We start from the raw sequence: 14,867 nt of genomic DNA on the forward strand, positions 1-14,867 counted from the left end.
TTTACGAAAAGGAAATGTGAAAGACTACACCTAAAAGTGAAACTTGCAAACTCTGACAAGGTTTGCACAGCAGGGAAAAAGGGGAACAGTCTAAGGAGAAAGCATCTAAAATACACACAAGTGGGAGAAACAGTAACACTTTGAATCAAATCCCGTGAGACCGAATAGTATCTCAAGCACCAACTTGCTCAATATTGTAGGCTCACATGTATGCAGTCCTTGGTAACTACTCCTTACCACTCCCCTTTAAAAAAACCACACATGCTTGGAAAAGAAAAAACAAATTACAATTCTTCTACCAGTCACTGAATTTGCCTCAGCTATGGGTGTAAGAATTGCCTGAGAAGCAAAATTAATTTTTGAGTATGTAGAGGAACCAAGGATTACCAAAACCCTATCCTGCCAGTCTGTCTAAAGCTTCCTGCAAGTGTTGTGACTCGGCTTGACAGTAGTCCCCTTCCTCTGCACTGCTAAAATAAACAGTTCAGCTGTCAGCTGGCAAAGCAAAGATCCAGGAAGCTAAAAGCACAGATCTGAGTTGTTCACTCATTAATGTGCCTTATAATGTTAACATGCCACGTTCAAATGCCCTTTCACAACAGGGATTTCATTTTTCTAAGAGCAACAAATCAAGGGAAACCAAGTAAGTCTGGGTCATCTAAAGAACACACGAACTTAAAAATCTTGTCTGTTTCTTTCCGCTCCAACTATCAGTCAAGCAGTAAAGTATTACTTCTTCTTTCAAGCCTGTTTTATGCCATCTCAATTCTGCAACTCCTTCCCTTGAGTGGAAAACAGACCCCAGAGCAAAATCAGTCCACTTCCAATAGCCTGATTTCACACTGAAGTTAGCTGGAATCCAGTGTAAACTCATCTGCAAACTAGCAAATAACTAGTACAGAAAAAATGCATTAATATAAATACCTTCAGGATTTCTTTTGCTTTATATGGCCCCAAGAAAACACATTCTTTAACTCGTAATAATTTCTTATGCTTTGTAAACCTCCCTCCTGCCCCCAAACCCACCACCTCAATTTCTTAACTGACTTTAGGAAATTGAGTTTCATTTTTATGTCAGAATTATCTTCTAATGCATTGTTAATGCATTTTGTTTAATCCTGCATTGTCAGGCCATCTTACACCGGCTTCATCCACACAGAAGTCAGATACAGTCACACTTCATAACTGAACTCAGTCTACACATCTCACAAAAGATCAACAGGAGACAAACATCTAGCTTTTGATTATAGCCTTTCCAGCAACTGCTCTCTGAGCACTCATCTAGAGTATAAAAAGCTCTTGGCTTTACTATCTCCTACACCTAAATATGCCAACTATTAAGGAAAACATAGCTTGTTATTAAAAACAAACCATGAGAAAGTGACTCTCATGAATATTTTTCACAAGTATAAAAAAGCCTTATAGTAACTCCGGTTCAAACCAAACAATGCTGAACTACTTAAGGCAGAAATTTCAACCACATTTTAGTTTCAAGCTGGTTTCAGTTTTCCATTTCTGTTTTACAGCTGAACCATGGCAAAAAAAAAAGCTTTTAAAATCTGATACAACTACAAATAGGGAAGTACTACCATGCGGGGGGGGGGCTCCATCCCCTCCCACTTCTCATTCAGGCTATTAAGAACCTTGGAAGTGGCTACAAAGGCAACTGGATTCCCTCTACACAACCACAACATGCATTAACAGTATCCATTCAAGAGCATTTATAGAGCTGTGATAATTTATCATAGATACTTAAAATAATAAACATGCACCATATTCAAAACAAAACCAGTATTTTTAAGTATTTTCACAGATGTAACATTTCATAACACACTACAGCAGTGCATAGCAACACTGTCATTTAAGTACACAGACCTGTGTTTTGCATTTTTCCAGTAATATCTTTCCATTATACTGAATGAGTAGAACTGAAGTTTAGGAAAACTTGTTAACGTGCTCAGAAATCATTAAGAAAAAAAGCTGGTAAGCAATATTTGTACATAACAGCTTAGGAATGAGAAGTGTACTTCATTAAGTTTTTTACTGTTTAGCTACCTGACTGACCAACATGAATTTCACAGATACCGGTGCTCTAGCAAAATCAGAAATAAAGGCATTTAGCAGCATCTCAACAGACACTATTGAAAGGATAGCTATTACTAACCAAAGGCATAAACTTTGTTAATATCTTGAACTGAAAAACATCAAAATCTGGCTCTTATAGACCACAACACAGAGCTTTACTGTAAGTTGAGAGGTCAGTAACCAATGTGTTTTGGTAGCATTAAGTCTTATAAACTAGGTTAAAATACATTAGAAAGCTTTTTTTTTTTTTTTAAGAGAATTATACTCCAGAAAGCATGTCAATATAGCACAGGCATATGTGCTCTAAGTACAGTCAGCACTTCAGTTCCAATTTGAAAAGTGCTAGTATCCCCTGAGAAGGAAGTTCTCTAGAGAAGCAGAAAGTATTTACATTTGAAATACAGAACAGTGACAATATACAGTTCCATAGGATCAAACAAGACAGTGCTTTTACAGCATCAGGTTATTTCCCGCCACCACTCTGCACTTACTGAGTGTATGGAAAGACCAAATGATTTAGATTAACAGGAGTAGAAATGTGACTAAAAGAAAAATTAAACAACCACCACCAACAATTTTTCATTTGGGGGGAAAAAAATGAAGGAACACACATCTACGCCAAGAAAAGTGCTAAACAGTTGTAGCAGATGGTAAGGAAAGGTGGATGGGGCACATGGAAAGGAATAAAGGGCAATTTGGCAAATTGGCACCAACCACAAAAAAATACCTGAATAAAACGTGGATGTGTTCAGTTCCATCAGTGTCTCTTTCCAATTACTGTACCAAGGAACACTAGCTTTAACTGAGCGATCTGATAGAAAAAACATGATATTATTATACTAAAAAGGGTCAGGTGCAAACACACTATTGGCTTTTACGCTCTGGTAGCATGAAGCATAAAATCTATATCATGCAGGCCCATCAGGGACTGAAGACATTTGATTCCAGCTAACCATAATCATGAACATTTCAGGCTCCTCAACATTTGACAGTGTACTTTAATAGAATTCAATATTCCTTTCTGTTTCAGCCTAAATTCTGGGCTTGAATAGAAATGGAAATCTATAACGGAGTAAAGAATTAAATTATATGTAGATATTTTTATTTTTTCTAGTTGGATGATACTATAAATGTAAGACACTAATTTCTGAGATTTCTTAGCCTGTGGTACTATAGTTAAAGTAACTGAAGATGTTATCTGCTGAAAGTGGTTGCCCCAACATTCTCCCTTATCTCCATCATATTCCTGTGTTGCTGCATGCCAACATTAGCACCATAAAGCCCTGAACAAACACAGCCAGGGAAGCGATCCAGATGAAAACTTATTTGAAAGAGACAAATAAATTTAAGTCTTTGGTGGAATCACTTTTCCTCACTCTCCACATGCACCAGTACATGGGAGAAGCAGGCATGAGTGAACATAAGCACCCTTCCAGCAATCAACCAGGTCTCAATACAAGATGATGGAACTATGAGACTATTAAACAACAAGTGTAAAAAAGAAGGATTGCAAACAAGTAAATCAATTCACCATGGCAGTTACAAAACTTTTCTAAAAAAGAGCACAGGATCATGACCCCAGTGCTGGAAACGCTCATACGTAAGTTTCTTAAACAATGTTTGTGTCTTCTTCCAAAATAGACTGCACTTGATCATCATTAAAGATTAAGGAAGTATGTTTTAATAACATTATCCTACAAAACTAATTCACAAAAAGAAAAAAAGCAAATTAAAACACACATTAGAGTATTTTACATTTCCATGCCAAAAAGATCATGTTTTGTTGCCAGAAATGAATGCTTCCATTGGTTTTCAATAAAACGCTCTAACAAAGTTGAGAAAAAAAAAGTTTCTTGGTAAATACCCATACTTTTCTGAGTAGAAAAGGAACTCAACCAGAAAAGCTAGGGAGTTCCTCATGTCTTCCTACAATGTAACAGGATCGAAGTTTCATCAAGAACACTGCTAGTGTTTTGTGTTACAGCCCTAAAATAGGGTACCACTAAACTACAACGTTGTTACATTTGTCCTTCTGTATGATTTTAAACAGCTTATACATCTCTTCTTCTGTCAAATAAGCATATAGCCAGTCTGAATGGAAACAAACCTAATCACTGAGAGACAGAAGATTGTAAAGTGTGATAATTTATACATCTGAGGCTCCAGCAGCAAATAAGGAAAACAAAAGGAGAGTTATTTGCTTCTACAACTACAAAGCATGACTTGATATAGCCACTATTTTTCTTCCTTTCTCCTAGTGCCTTGCTTCTGAACTGAGATCATTAGACATGTTATTGAAAAGTCTCTTCACTGAAACCATTCTGCTTTCTCAGGGCCTTCCAATCACAAGAATTGAAGCGGATTTTCCCCTCAAGAAAAATTCACAAAAACATGGCAATTCACCAACTTCACAGATAAATGAGGGCATGAAAACTGAAAAAGGGTGCCGTTTCCAATAGCTCTCAAAAATTACAATTTCCAGGCTCGTCTTTTCCTTTGCTATCAGTATTTCACATCAAGTTGAGGATGTGGCTTGTAAATTAGGTATCAAAGACATACAATTATGCAATTTTTCATCATTGACATAAAAAAAAAATCAACATACTACAACATCAGTCACTAATCCTCATGAAGTTTCGCCAGTCTTTTGCTATAGCAGAGCCAAATACCTCACTGCATGCTGAACTTTACAATAAAAAAACTCGTGTTTAAATAGGGCAATGCATACATGCTTTGAATTAAGTACGTATCAAAGGCTTTAATGGATTAGGGTCTTAATTGGAAGGAGTCTAATCTCAGCTCTCAAGATCAGGTCTCATTTAGTATTATTCACAATGCCTTATTCCTTGGACATCTGAAAAAGCATTTTTACAATATTCTAGCCATTTTGACAGTGAAATATGAATCACTGAGTTTCATGGCAAAAAAACAATACAAGGAATCACATCTTTCCTCAAAACCGTTTTTGCTCAAACTTTTTATTACAACTCTATGCATTAAGCGATAACTAAAAAGAAATCCAAGAGAAGCCCAGAGGACTAACTTCAACATAAAGCTGTACGTTAGTACCAACATTATAAATAAGTTCTGAATATTTATTCAACCAAGTGTAACAAGGCAGTACATAAGTTTTGTTACAAGAAAACCGCTCCCATCTGATGAGCTATTAACACAACCAAAGAATGAGTATTTTCTACATTAAAATATGATGATTAACACTAGGTCAGAAGAATTACAACATTAGGAAACATTAAGAATTATTAATAAAGTTCAACCACTCTTTTAGCATTATATAAAACCAGAACTATTTGATAAATTTGAAGTTTCAGTAAAAACAATTACTCAAAACTGATCAACTCAGAGCAATTTTAATACATGCCATAAAGTTGAAATCAAGCTTAGAAACCTTACAGTAAATTCCAGTTTAAGTTACGAAAAATACAATATCGCTACATACCACTAATGTTGAGATCATAATCTCCAGCTGTGATCACATTAGCTACTAGTCCTTCAGCAGGCTGACTGACAGACACAACATCATTCAAAAGTTTTCGAATGGCACCGGGCTGAGGTGGGTGAGTAATAATGTTGTTGACAGCAATCTTCAAATTTTTAATTATGTGAAGCTGATTATTAGGATCTCTCATGTGAACTAAAAAAGAAAAAAAAAGCTTTGTTGAGGCGTGTAACAGTTAAAATAGCTACCATAAGTTACTATTTCTCCAACAGATTCTTCTTCTTTAAAGATCACTTTCTTCACTAAACCTCTCCGTCATCAATTTTAGATCACAGTCCATAATACCTGAGTATTAAAAGCAGAGTGGAGGGAAGGCAAGAACAAAAAATTACTTTATGTTCAACATTAGGCTCATCTAGGCAGACTGATGAAAAAGTAGCATAGGATCTTAGCTTATAAGCTTATAAGCTTTGTTACTCAGAGTAACAAAGTACTCAAAATCCACAAATACTCAAAATCCCTACACTGCTGCACCCCCTCCCTTGTGGAACGTACTCAACTTGCACAGAAAGCCTATAGTAACCATGCATGGATTTCACATAGCATCTAACATTCCAAGGAGTCACCAGTTTCCAAGAAAACCCCAGTACACAATAATAGCATTCAAGAAATTTGACAGGAATATCATAGTATTAGGTCATCCAAAACGAACATATCCCTACATTTTTAATACTATGGTATGATTAGCTTAAGTTTGGGGGTTTGGTTGCTTTTGTTTTTTAAAAAAATAAACTATTTTAGAACTCCCCTGTTCTCCAAACAGCATCACACGACTGATTTATCTTTAAAAAAAAGGAAGTTAATTTCTTGAGTGACAAACCTTTGGTGAAAAATTAATCCATTACAAATAAAGTCAATGCTAGTAATACCAGCATTCCTGATTCTCTTTTAAATGCTTGTTTAAAAACCAGAAAGTCTTATGAGTAATATTGATTTCAGAATTATGCATGAGAGTTTTTCCTGACAAATAGTGGATTATTGCATGCAGCCTCAAAAAAAATGCCAACAAAGCAGTGAAAGTGTCCACGGACCTAGCGTTTATGACAGAACTACAATCAGCTGGCAAGCATGTAAGTTGTTGGTGTGGAGAGGTTGCTTATCTAGAAAAAGTAGACTTACCAGTGAAAATAATATTCCAAGAAAGAAATAGATTCATTATTAAAACAAGCCTTTAGAAGGGCAATACCAGCCTTATGTTATTAACACACAGTAACTTATGCTGATTTGGCTTTGTGTTACTCATCCAAATAATATTTTCCTCCTATTAAATCCAACTCCTCCAACAAAGTCATCAGACAGAAAACACCACCAAAGAAAGAGTCCCAAGCCCATGCAAAGGGGTCAATAGCAAGCCTAAACGACAAAGCAGCGGAACAGTCCAGCAAGATGATTAATGAACAGTAGTATTTAACTGAAAGTTAAAGTTGAAATTCCATATAACTGGCAGCTATATGTAGGGTGCCTTTATTTTCTATATGCTTTAAGAAATATCATCACAGTCAAGTTTCACTTTTTTCTTTCACGATATGTGATTGCTTTTATTCCACAAGTCCCTACTTTTGATTTGCTTTGGTTGTTTTGTTGTTTTTCAAAAAAGTGTCAGTCTCCTGAAAAGCAAAAAAATGATTAATCAGAAGAAAACTGAAGTTTTTTTTACACTTATGTGTACTGGCCCATCTTTCTACTTAAGGTCTACTTTTGTGATCTCCTCACTAAAGTCTGAATGGACTGCAATCTCTTTTGTATCTTACAGACAAAGTTACATTTTACCATAAGCAATAATTTGACTTTCACATGACTCGTAAATGCAGAGATCCATTTGTAGTATCTTTGTGAAAATTGTTCCCTCAAGGCATCTTTTTTTTTTTTGAAAAGTATTAATGACATTTTTAACAGACATTACAATTCTGGGTCTGCTCTGATTTTTCATTTTATTTTCCCTATTTCAAACCACAAGCACAACCAAGCAAGCCAGACTGCAAGTGCAGGCAGGATGCATTGAGTATGGCTACCTAAGACACCCAATGCTACCACGTGCTTCACAGTACAGCCCTCTGCTCCCTTGCATTTCATTTTCATAAATCACTGTATTACGAAAGGCAGCACAAAGGACAATTCTTGTTGTGCCCTTTGTCTTGCAACTAACCACAAAATTCGCACCGTGACGGTCTGAAACTTAAGTCTTTAGTCCCCTCCTGGACAGCACCCCACACCTCTTCCATAATTTCAGATTGAACAGGTTCATCATAAGGCTGTATCAACACAGAGGAGAGCAACTGTGCTGGCTAAGCTTAATTCATCTGGTTCAGCATTTCTATCAGAAAACTGAAGGAGGAGAGGTGTTTTTTTTCATCTTATCACATAGGTAAACTATCAACCCTACTGCCGCATGATTACTGAAAAGATCAAATGTAAATTGGGAGGGACAAACGACTAGTTGTCTTTACCAGTGCAGCTATAACACTAAAACTCATCCTTGCTGTCTCTCCTAAAATGTAACAGCCATAATAATGAAGAGCAAGCACATTTCCATACAGGACGTAGATGACATTTCTGGTATATGGGCAATGCTAAGGACTGACATAAAGGACATACTTGGAACCCCACAACGCTCTTGCCTCAATATCCAATTCAAAATTTCTAGTGTTACACATTTCCTTCATGTGTTCATAAGATCATTTTGGAAAGTATTTTGTCAAAAGTGGAACTAGGAACACATATTAGAAGAAGATCTTTCATCAGAAGTCAAAAATATTCAGATGTTGACTAAAATACTTATGAAAAAGGAATTCCTAACAATAAACTAAGCTTATCAAATGCAGTGTTCCCATTACACCTCCTTACTTCCAGCACATACTTAAGGCAGAAGTTGATGAGTACATTAATACTCATTAGCACAGAAACACCACCCCCCCACTACATCATGTATGTTTCTGGGGTTCTACTTGAAATTAGATATAATTTGTCTCCTTAGACTGAGCAACCACAGGAAGCATGTGGTTTAGGACTAGCTGAGGAATCAAGCAGTAGTCTGGGCCTTCACATCTCTGTTAAGGTGTGAAGGATGATACATACACACTAAAAAGCTCAGCTTAGTTTCTGTGTATCAAAACTGCTTTGCACATAAATCAGGAGATTAATTTCATAACTGCACTGCTTTTCTAAGTGAGAACACTAATGAACATGCAGCCTTCAGCAGGCTCATGAACTATGTAAATCCTAAACCTCAGAGAAAAATCTGTATTGTAACAGGACTCTAAAAATGCAGTAGCAAACCAGTGACTAAGGTCTTCAAATTATGAGAACGCCCAGGAAGTAATGCATGTACTTTAAAATTTTGCAGACGTACAAGGGACAGCTTATTTCTAAAGAGATTAAATACTAACCTACCCAATTTCACATTACAAATTAAAACAGCCACTAAGTACAGGAGTGTTAATAAAAAAAGGACAGCATTTCATGTTCCCTTAAGAAAAACTGTGCTTAAAAGTGAAGACATTGCTTCATAAGCAATCATAAGAAGTGAAACACAGTTGTGGAAGCATGTGAATGTACACACATTCTGCTGTACCATGATCAGATCACTAATCATACTTCTCTTCCTCTTAATTAGACATGAAAAGCACCATGGAAAAATTTTACTGCTAAGTCCGGTCAAACTATTAAGGTAGAGCAATTTAAGAACTCATCCTATGTTTCCAGGTTTTGTTCACAGGATACAGTTAACAGTGTCACTATGCAACAAAGTTTGTGCAGACTCCAACAAGCATGATTCCCTATCACAGAGCTCCACAAATTCTGGAGCTAGAGAAATTCCTTACCATTATACAAACTTCAAGAAATTCTATTGCACTGAACTACACCACAAGAAGTTACATATAGCATGCAGTAATGTTTTTTCCATGAAGCTAGAAGAGGAAGTCACACTTGGAGTGAAGAACTGAAGCCAGGCTTGCGGCCTGTTGAATCAGAATATACGGAGAGCAGTGCAGCAACAAAACCCACCGTACCAACCTTCAGCTTCTTAGTTCTCTGACCCTCGGGTCAGGTTCTGAAGGGGATGGTTCAGACTGTCAAAGTTAGGCAGCCTACATAGAACAGCAAGGATGCCCATTCTCAAAGATTCATCACAACAGTAACCTTTGCAAAATTAGTAATGAAAACTATATGATGGGGATTTAGATGCAGTTCATGAAGGTGTTGTTCATTTATACTATTACATGACAGAGCTTGCAAAAGACCAATTACAGAAACATTAAAAATTACTATGAAATCCTGAAAATCAAGCAGAGGAGCTTTCCTTCACAAGTTTTTCGAAGGTGGCAGAAAAATCAAGTCAGTATCAGTCTCTCAAGTAATAAGCTCAAAGTCTTACGTTATATCAAGGGAGGGAGTCTAACCTTTAGCATAACTAACTCCTTTATTAAAAGAGAGTGAAGACTAGTTTGGTTATATGCATCAACATACTACTGAGATCTTCATTTACAGACATTTACTGAGGATGATTCAGGTTTGCAAGTTCCCTGCTACAATAGCTGAAACAAAAATAGTTACAACTTAGCAACAACAGAATTAAGTATTCTTCAGAGTGAATGCTTCATTTTGAATAGCTTGCCTGGTTTTGTTTGCTAGATGCATTTTGAAAGCCTTTCACCAAAGGTCCTAAAGGAGATATTTAAGTAACTTAAAGCCAAGGATGCAAGCTTCTGCATTTATTATTTTTATTTCTACACAATTCTCACATAGCTCATGACTGTTGCTAAACAAAGGGAAAAACATTCATAAACAAGTTATAGTTATTAAGTTATTAAGACTTGACACAGAATTAAGGCAAATTTTTTAACACATACTAGCTTTTAAGTGGGTGTCATTTTTTAAACAGCAATGCAAAAAAATCTAACTCCTAATCTAAGCTTCCTTTCTTGCACTGTTTCCTCAACACATGACACAAAAAGACTGAAGTCTGGCTAAGTGTCTGTCAGAAAACAAATCTGACAAATGTCAGTCACGGCATTGCTATTCTGACGAGCAGTTCTATTTCAGTTGCTGTCCAGCATACTATTCTGATGAGCAGTGGCTTAAAAAGCAGTTTAGTTAAATTTAAAAAAAAAAAATCCAGATAGCAAGTTAAAACATTACAGTAAAAGAATCCTATTGTTCCTCTTAAGTGGTCGATTTCCAGTTTTGCTGCTACTTTACACGGTCATTTCACCTATGCCACATAACCAGCTCAATTCCCACCTTCTCTTTGCACAGGTCTTACAGAAACATCAACAAAAAGGTATATAAAATAAAACTACATATAAGAGAAAATAAAGACTTATAACTGAAATGACAATTAATGTTTCTGAAATGCCGACTATACTTTCAACGACTGAGTACTTTACTAACAGCCTTACCACAAGTGTGAAATCCAAGATCTACAGCAAGAGTCAAGTACAAGTATTAGCCAGATAACAGTAAAGTCGTTTTAAAGAAAGAAAAAGATCCCTTTGGAAGAGCTAGATTTACAGACGCCTTTCTCTTCAGCCGTGTGCTCTGTGATGTCTCCAGGCAAAGCCCAACTTCCAAGATTCCACAGAGTAAAAGAGATCGAAGAAAATTAAACAGACTTAGCAGCCACCCGGGGCAGCCCCGGCAAACGCCGCAAAGCCTGTCACCGCTCCAGGTAACACCCGACCGAGTGGCCGCCGCCACGGCCCTGGGAAAGAGATCTCGCCTCCCGTCTCCGCTCGGCTCATCCTCGCCGGGCAGCAGGGCGAAGGAGACGCGGCGAGGACCGCTCCGGCGGGCCGGGCGGGAGCCCTCAGCCTCCGGGCGGAGGGAGCGGCGCCGCCTTCCCCGCCCCGCGTAAACAAGCCGCGCTCCCCACTCCGCTCCCAGCACCGACCTTCCGAGGTGAGGCGGCAGAAGGGCTTCACCAGCTCGGCGAAGCTCAAGCTGTTCTTGCGGGTGAGCCTCTCCGCCTCCTCGCTGCACAGCGCGGCCACCAAGGGCACGAACGAGTCCTGGATGAACTCCTGCACCGACTGCACGCACTGGGCCATCGCCGCCGCCCGGGGGGCCGACCCGGCCCCGCCACCTTCCTCCGCTGTTCTCCGCCCGGCCCCGCCGGCTTCCCCCGCCCCGCCTGCCCGCCGCTGCCTCCCCGCGGCTCCCGCTCCGGCCGCCTAGCCCCGACGCCGCAGCCACCGACCGCTCAGCAGCCGGCCAGCGCCGCCATGTTGCGCCCCGGCCGAGCCCCTCGGGTAGCGCCCGCTCCCGGCGGCCCCCGCGCTCGCTCATGTGATTGGCCGAACGGGGCGTGGCCGGGGCGGGGCGCGCACGGGCGGAAGTGGCCGAGAAGGGGGAGGCGACGGTGGCCGGAGGGGGGTGGTTTGTGTGCTCCCCCCCACCGGGGGCCGTTGGTGCGTTCCGAGGGGGGGTGGGCGCGGGGGGCCGCCGTCAACGGCCTCCGCCTCGCTGAGACAGCGGGCGGGCGGGCGGTCTCGGGGGCTGCCGGGAGGTTGGTTTATGGCGGGGCCGAGGGTTGGCGTTTGGCCCCCGGGACCGGCCGCTGCGCCCCCTCGCCCTCCCCGTGGCTCGGCGCTCAGCGCCCGGGGTGCCAGCCGCCCTGCCGGGCAGGCCGCTCGCCTCACCCCCCCCACAGCCACACCGCCGCCGCGGCTCCTCGTCCGGCGGAGACACTGCTTATCGAACGGGCTGCGGGGGGAGGGGGAAGTTGGATTTTGCAGAGCTTTGCTAGGCGGTGAGGGGTTTAATGCAGAACTATTAACGCTCCGAGAAAACCAGTTCTGGAGATTTTATTTAGAAAAAAAAAAAGCCAGAATGGTTAAAAAGTAGAGTTGTTTGGGGTTGCTCTGGCGGACCTGTCACTGCTCAATTGTATGCATGAAATGAAAATTATGCAGAATAACATTTTCGAGATTTGCCTATTAAAGCATGATATTATATGAAGTCCTGCTGTTACATTTGTAGCCTGAGTAAGGAAGTGACATGGAAGACAACAGCAATGATCAGTGACGATTAAGAATGAGTAATTTTGAATATGTTCTTCACAAATGTGGAGTACTATAGTAGGGTTGGGTTTTAACATGCTGTCAGGGACAGCCCTTAGGAGAAGGCTTGTAAACATCACAACAAAGCCCTTATGTCTTTGGAAATCAAGGCTTAACAAGACTATAATAGAGCATGATTTCAACAGTAAGGTTTGGAAATCATTAGCCAATTCCTGAGTATTTGAATGGCCTGTCAGAAGAGGGAAGTTTTTACAAATGAGCCAGGTAAGTACTGAAGAGAGAGCTTATTCTGATGGAACACTTGAAACATGAGATCACGCCTTCCTAAATGCAAATGTCAGAGGCAGAGATGTTATTGTCGCTTAGATTCAATGGGAGATCACACATTATTTTTCAGATGCATGATTTACACGGGTGTAAGAAGCCAAGCTTCATTATTTCTCCCACTGCCAGAAGTACTTTTACTGTGCAACTGATCTCCATGGTAAATCTTCATGTATAAGAACCTGAAAAGAAAAAGCAAAAGGAAAATGATGTTATTTGTAAAGTTGATATTACACAGTTAATACATCCTAATTGAAAACCAAATAAAACTCAGAAAAATATATCTCATTGTCTTCCCTGACAAATTCAGTAATTTGGAAACTAGTGTTAACTCATTCATCTACATCAATTGGGTCAGCAGCTTCCTCTGTGGAGGAAAAAATTCAATGTAGTCAGTAAAAAAAAAAAAACAGGCCATACAACTTGCTGTTTTTCAGGATTGAGTCTTGGGAATGTTATCCAAAAGCCACTAAATATTGCAGAAAAAAAATATTTTGACTGATATATTTTTAGAACAAGGTGAAGGCCAACATTCTGCAAATATTTATGGCTTAGCCACATTTGGAAATTCCCCAAAGCTATTCCAAAACAATGTTTTTCCAGATACTTTAAAGTATGACCTCCACAGGGGCGCTTTGAAAGAACAGTGCTTCTCCCCCACTCCTCTTAATCCATGACTTCAAAACAGTACACGAATTACGTTTGGTAGATTGAAGTGGATCAGAAGAAGTCCCAATCCTGGTCACACATGACTTGACACTGAAAATTATTCTAAAATTCTGACTATCATTATGTCTTTCTGGCAGAGATTCAATTTTCTGTTCAAATTTCTGGCAGAGATTCAAATTTCGTGTGGCTATTAGTGATCTTCGGTAGTCATTACAGAGCAAGAAATTGTTCATTTTTATTGTAAATGCATTGGGTTTTTAATGGAGCAGCTCTGCATTCTAAACCTACATTTGTGTTCTCAAAATTTATTCTCTGTGTATGAAAACATGTTGTACCCATTTTCTTTTTAGCCAGGAATTGGTCCTTAGAACTTCTCCCTCTTGTGATGTTCTCTCCCAGTATGACCCTGTCCAAAAGACCGGTTCTATCCCACTGGTTTCCTGTAGCTCTGCGGTCTCGTGGGCTGTGCTGTCCTGAGACAAGGTAGTGCTTTCCCATGACTGAGAACCTTTGGTGCAGCCTCTGACTTGCCTGCCCTACTAAGGAGGGATAAACAACCCCGTCTTCAATAAACACAGGGTGTTGTATCCCAGATATGTTGCTAAAAATGGTGTCATCAAAGAGGATTCAAATAATATTACCTTTATTTACAAAGCAGAAGGCACATCTTTTCCAACCTAGACAATTCTGTGATTCTGTAACTCCTCAAAGCTAATCTGGGACCCTGATTTCTCAACTATTGGATTTGCTTCTGGTCTTCACAAGCCTCCTGGACGATGTGATCCTCTGCGTTGGCTGTTCTGCACCAGCATCGCTGGTATGGAAGACGAATTGCTGACAGAATGAGGCTGAGGTGTCCAAGGCGGTGGTCCCTACAATCTGCCATGCACAGGTAGCCCTCTGAGTTTCACTGCCTTCCAGAGATCAGGAATAGTTCTTGAAATGCCCTTCTGCAGCTTGCAAGATGAGCAAACAACAGCACACATGGACAGAAGAAAGAACAACTCATCCTGTGCTGAATCAACACACTTTCTCCCAAAAGACAAGGTAAAAAACAATTCTGAAGGAAGATTTTACACAGCAAGGCAGTAAGAACTGTGGCAGGGGCCTCAAGTAGGTACCAAGCCCGTATGTACCAAAGGCCATGATGGCTGGAATGTGGCCCAGGTGACCCTTGGACTCACAGACATGCTGGCTGAAGCAGAAGGTCAGATCTGAAGCTGCAAGGGTTAAACGGTAGGGTTTGCCCAGCC

At 40.0% G+C, this 14,867-nt stretch overlaps 2 protein-coding genes across 10 annotated transcripts in view; both read right to left on the reverse strand.

Annotated features, from left to right (window-relative positions):
* Nucleotides 1-11,849, reverse strand: part of TRAPPC8 (trafficking protein particle complex subunit 8) — a 55,570-nt gene extending 43,721 nt beyond the window's left edge. For 4 of the 7 annotated variants that reach the window (XM_074880180.1, XM_074880144.1, XM_074880154.1 and 1 more), the window contains exons 1-3: nucleotides 11,493-11,849; nucleotides 5,543-5,737; nucleotides 2,813-2,896 (exon numbers count right to left, since the gene is read on the reverse strand). In XM_074880180.1, coding sequence (XP_074736281.1) covers nucleotides 2,813-2,896; nucleotides 5,543-5,737; nucleotides 11,493-11,649 — 436 coding nt within the window. In that variant the 5' untranslated portion in view covers nucleotides 11,650-11,849. The remainder of the gene's footprint in view (nucleotides 1-2,812; nucleotides 2,897-5,542; nucleotides 5,738-11,492) is intronic. The other 3 variants (XM_074880172.1, XM_074880163.1, XM_074880189.1) reach the window with 2 other exon arrangements.
* A 540-nt stretch (nucleotides 11,850-12,389) lies between these two features.
* Nucleotides 12,390-14,867, reverse strand: part of LOC141948144 (uncharacterized) — a 34,841-nt gene continuing 32,363 nt past the window's right edge. For all 3 annotated transcript variants that reach the window (XR_012630375.1, XR_012630377.1, XM_074880232.1), the window contains one exon: nucleotides 12,390-13,127. Coding sequence is in view for 1 of the 3 variants with exons in the window: in XM_074880232.1 (XP_074736333.1) it covers nucleotides 13,114-13,127 (14 nt within the window). In the remaining 2 variants the exon portion in view is untranslated. The remainder of the gene's footprint in view (nucleotides 13,128-14,867) is intronic.

The sequence above is a fragment of the Strix uralensis genome, chromosome 1, assembly GCF_047716275.1.
Source record: "Strix uralensis isolate ZFMK-TIS-50842 chromosome 1, bStrUra1, whole genome shotgun sequence".
In the NCBI taxonomy this organism is placed as follows: domain Eukaryota; kingdom Metazoa; phylum Chordata; class Aves; order Strigiformes; family Strigidae; genus Strix; species Strix uralensis.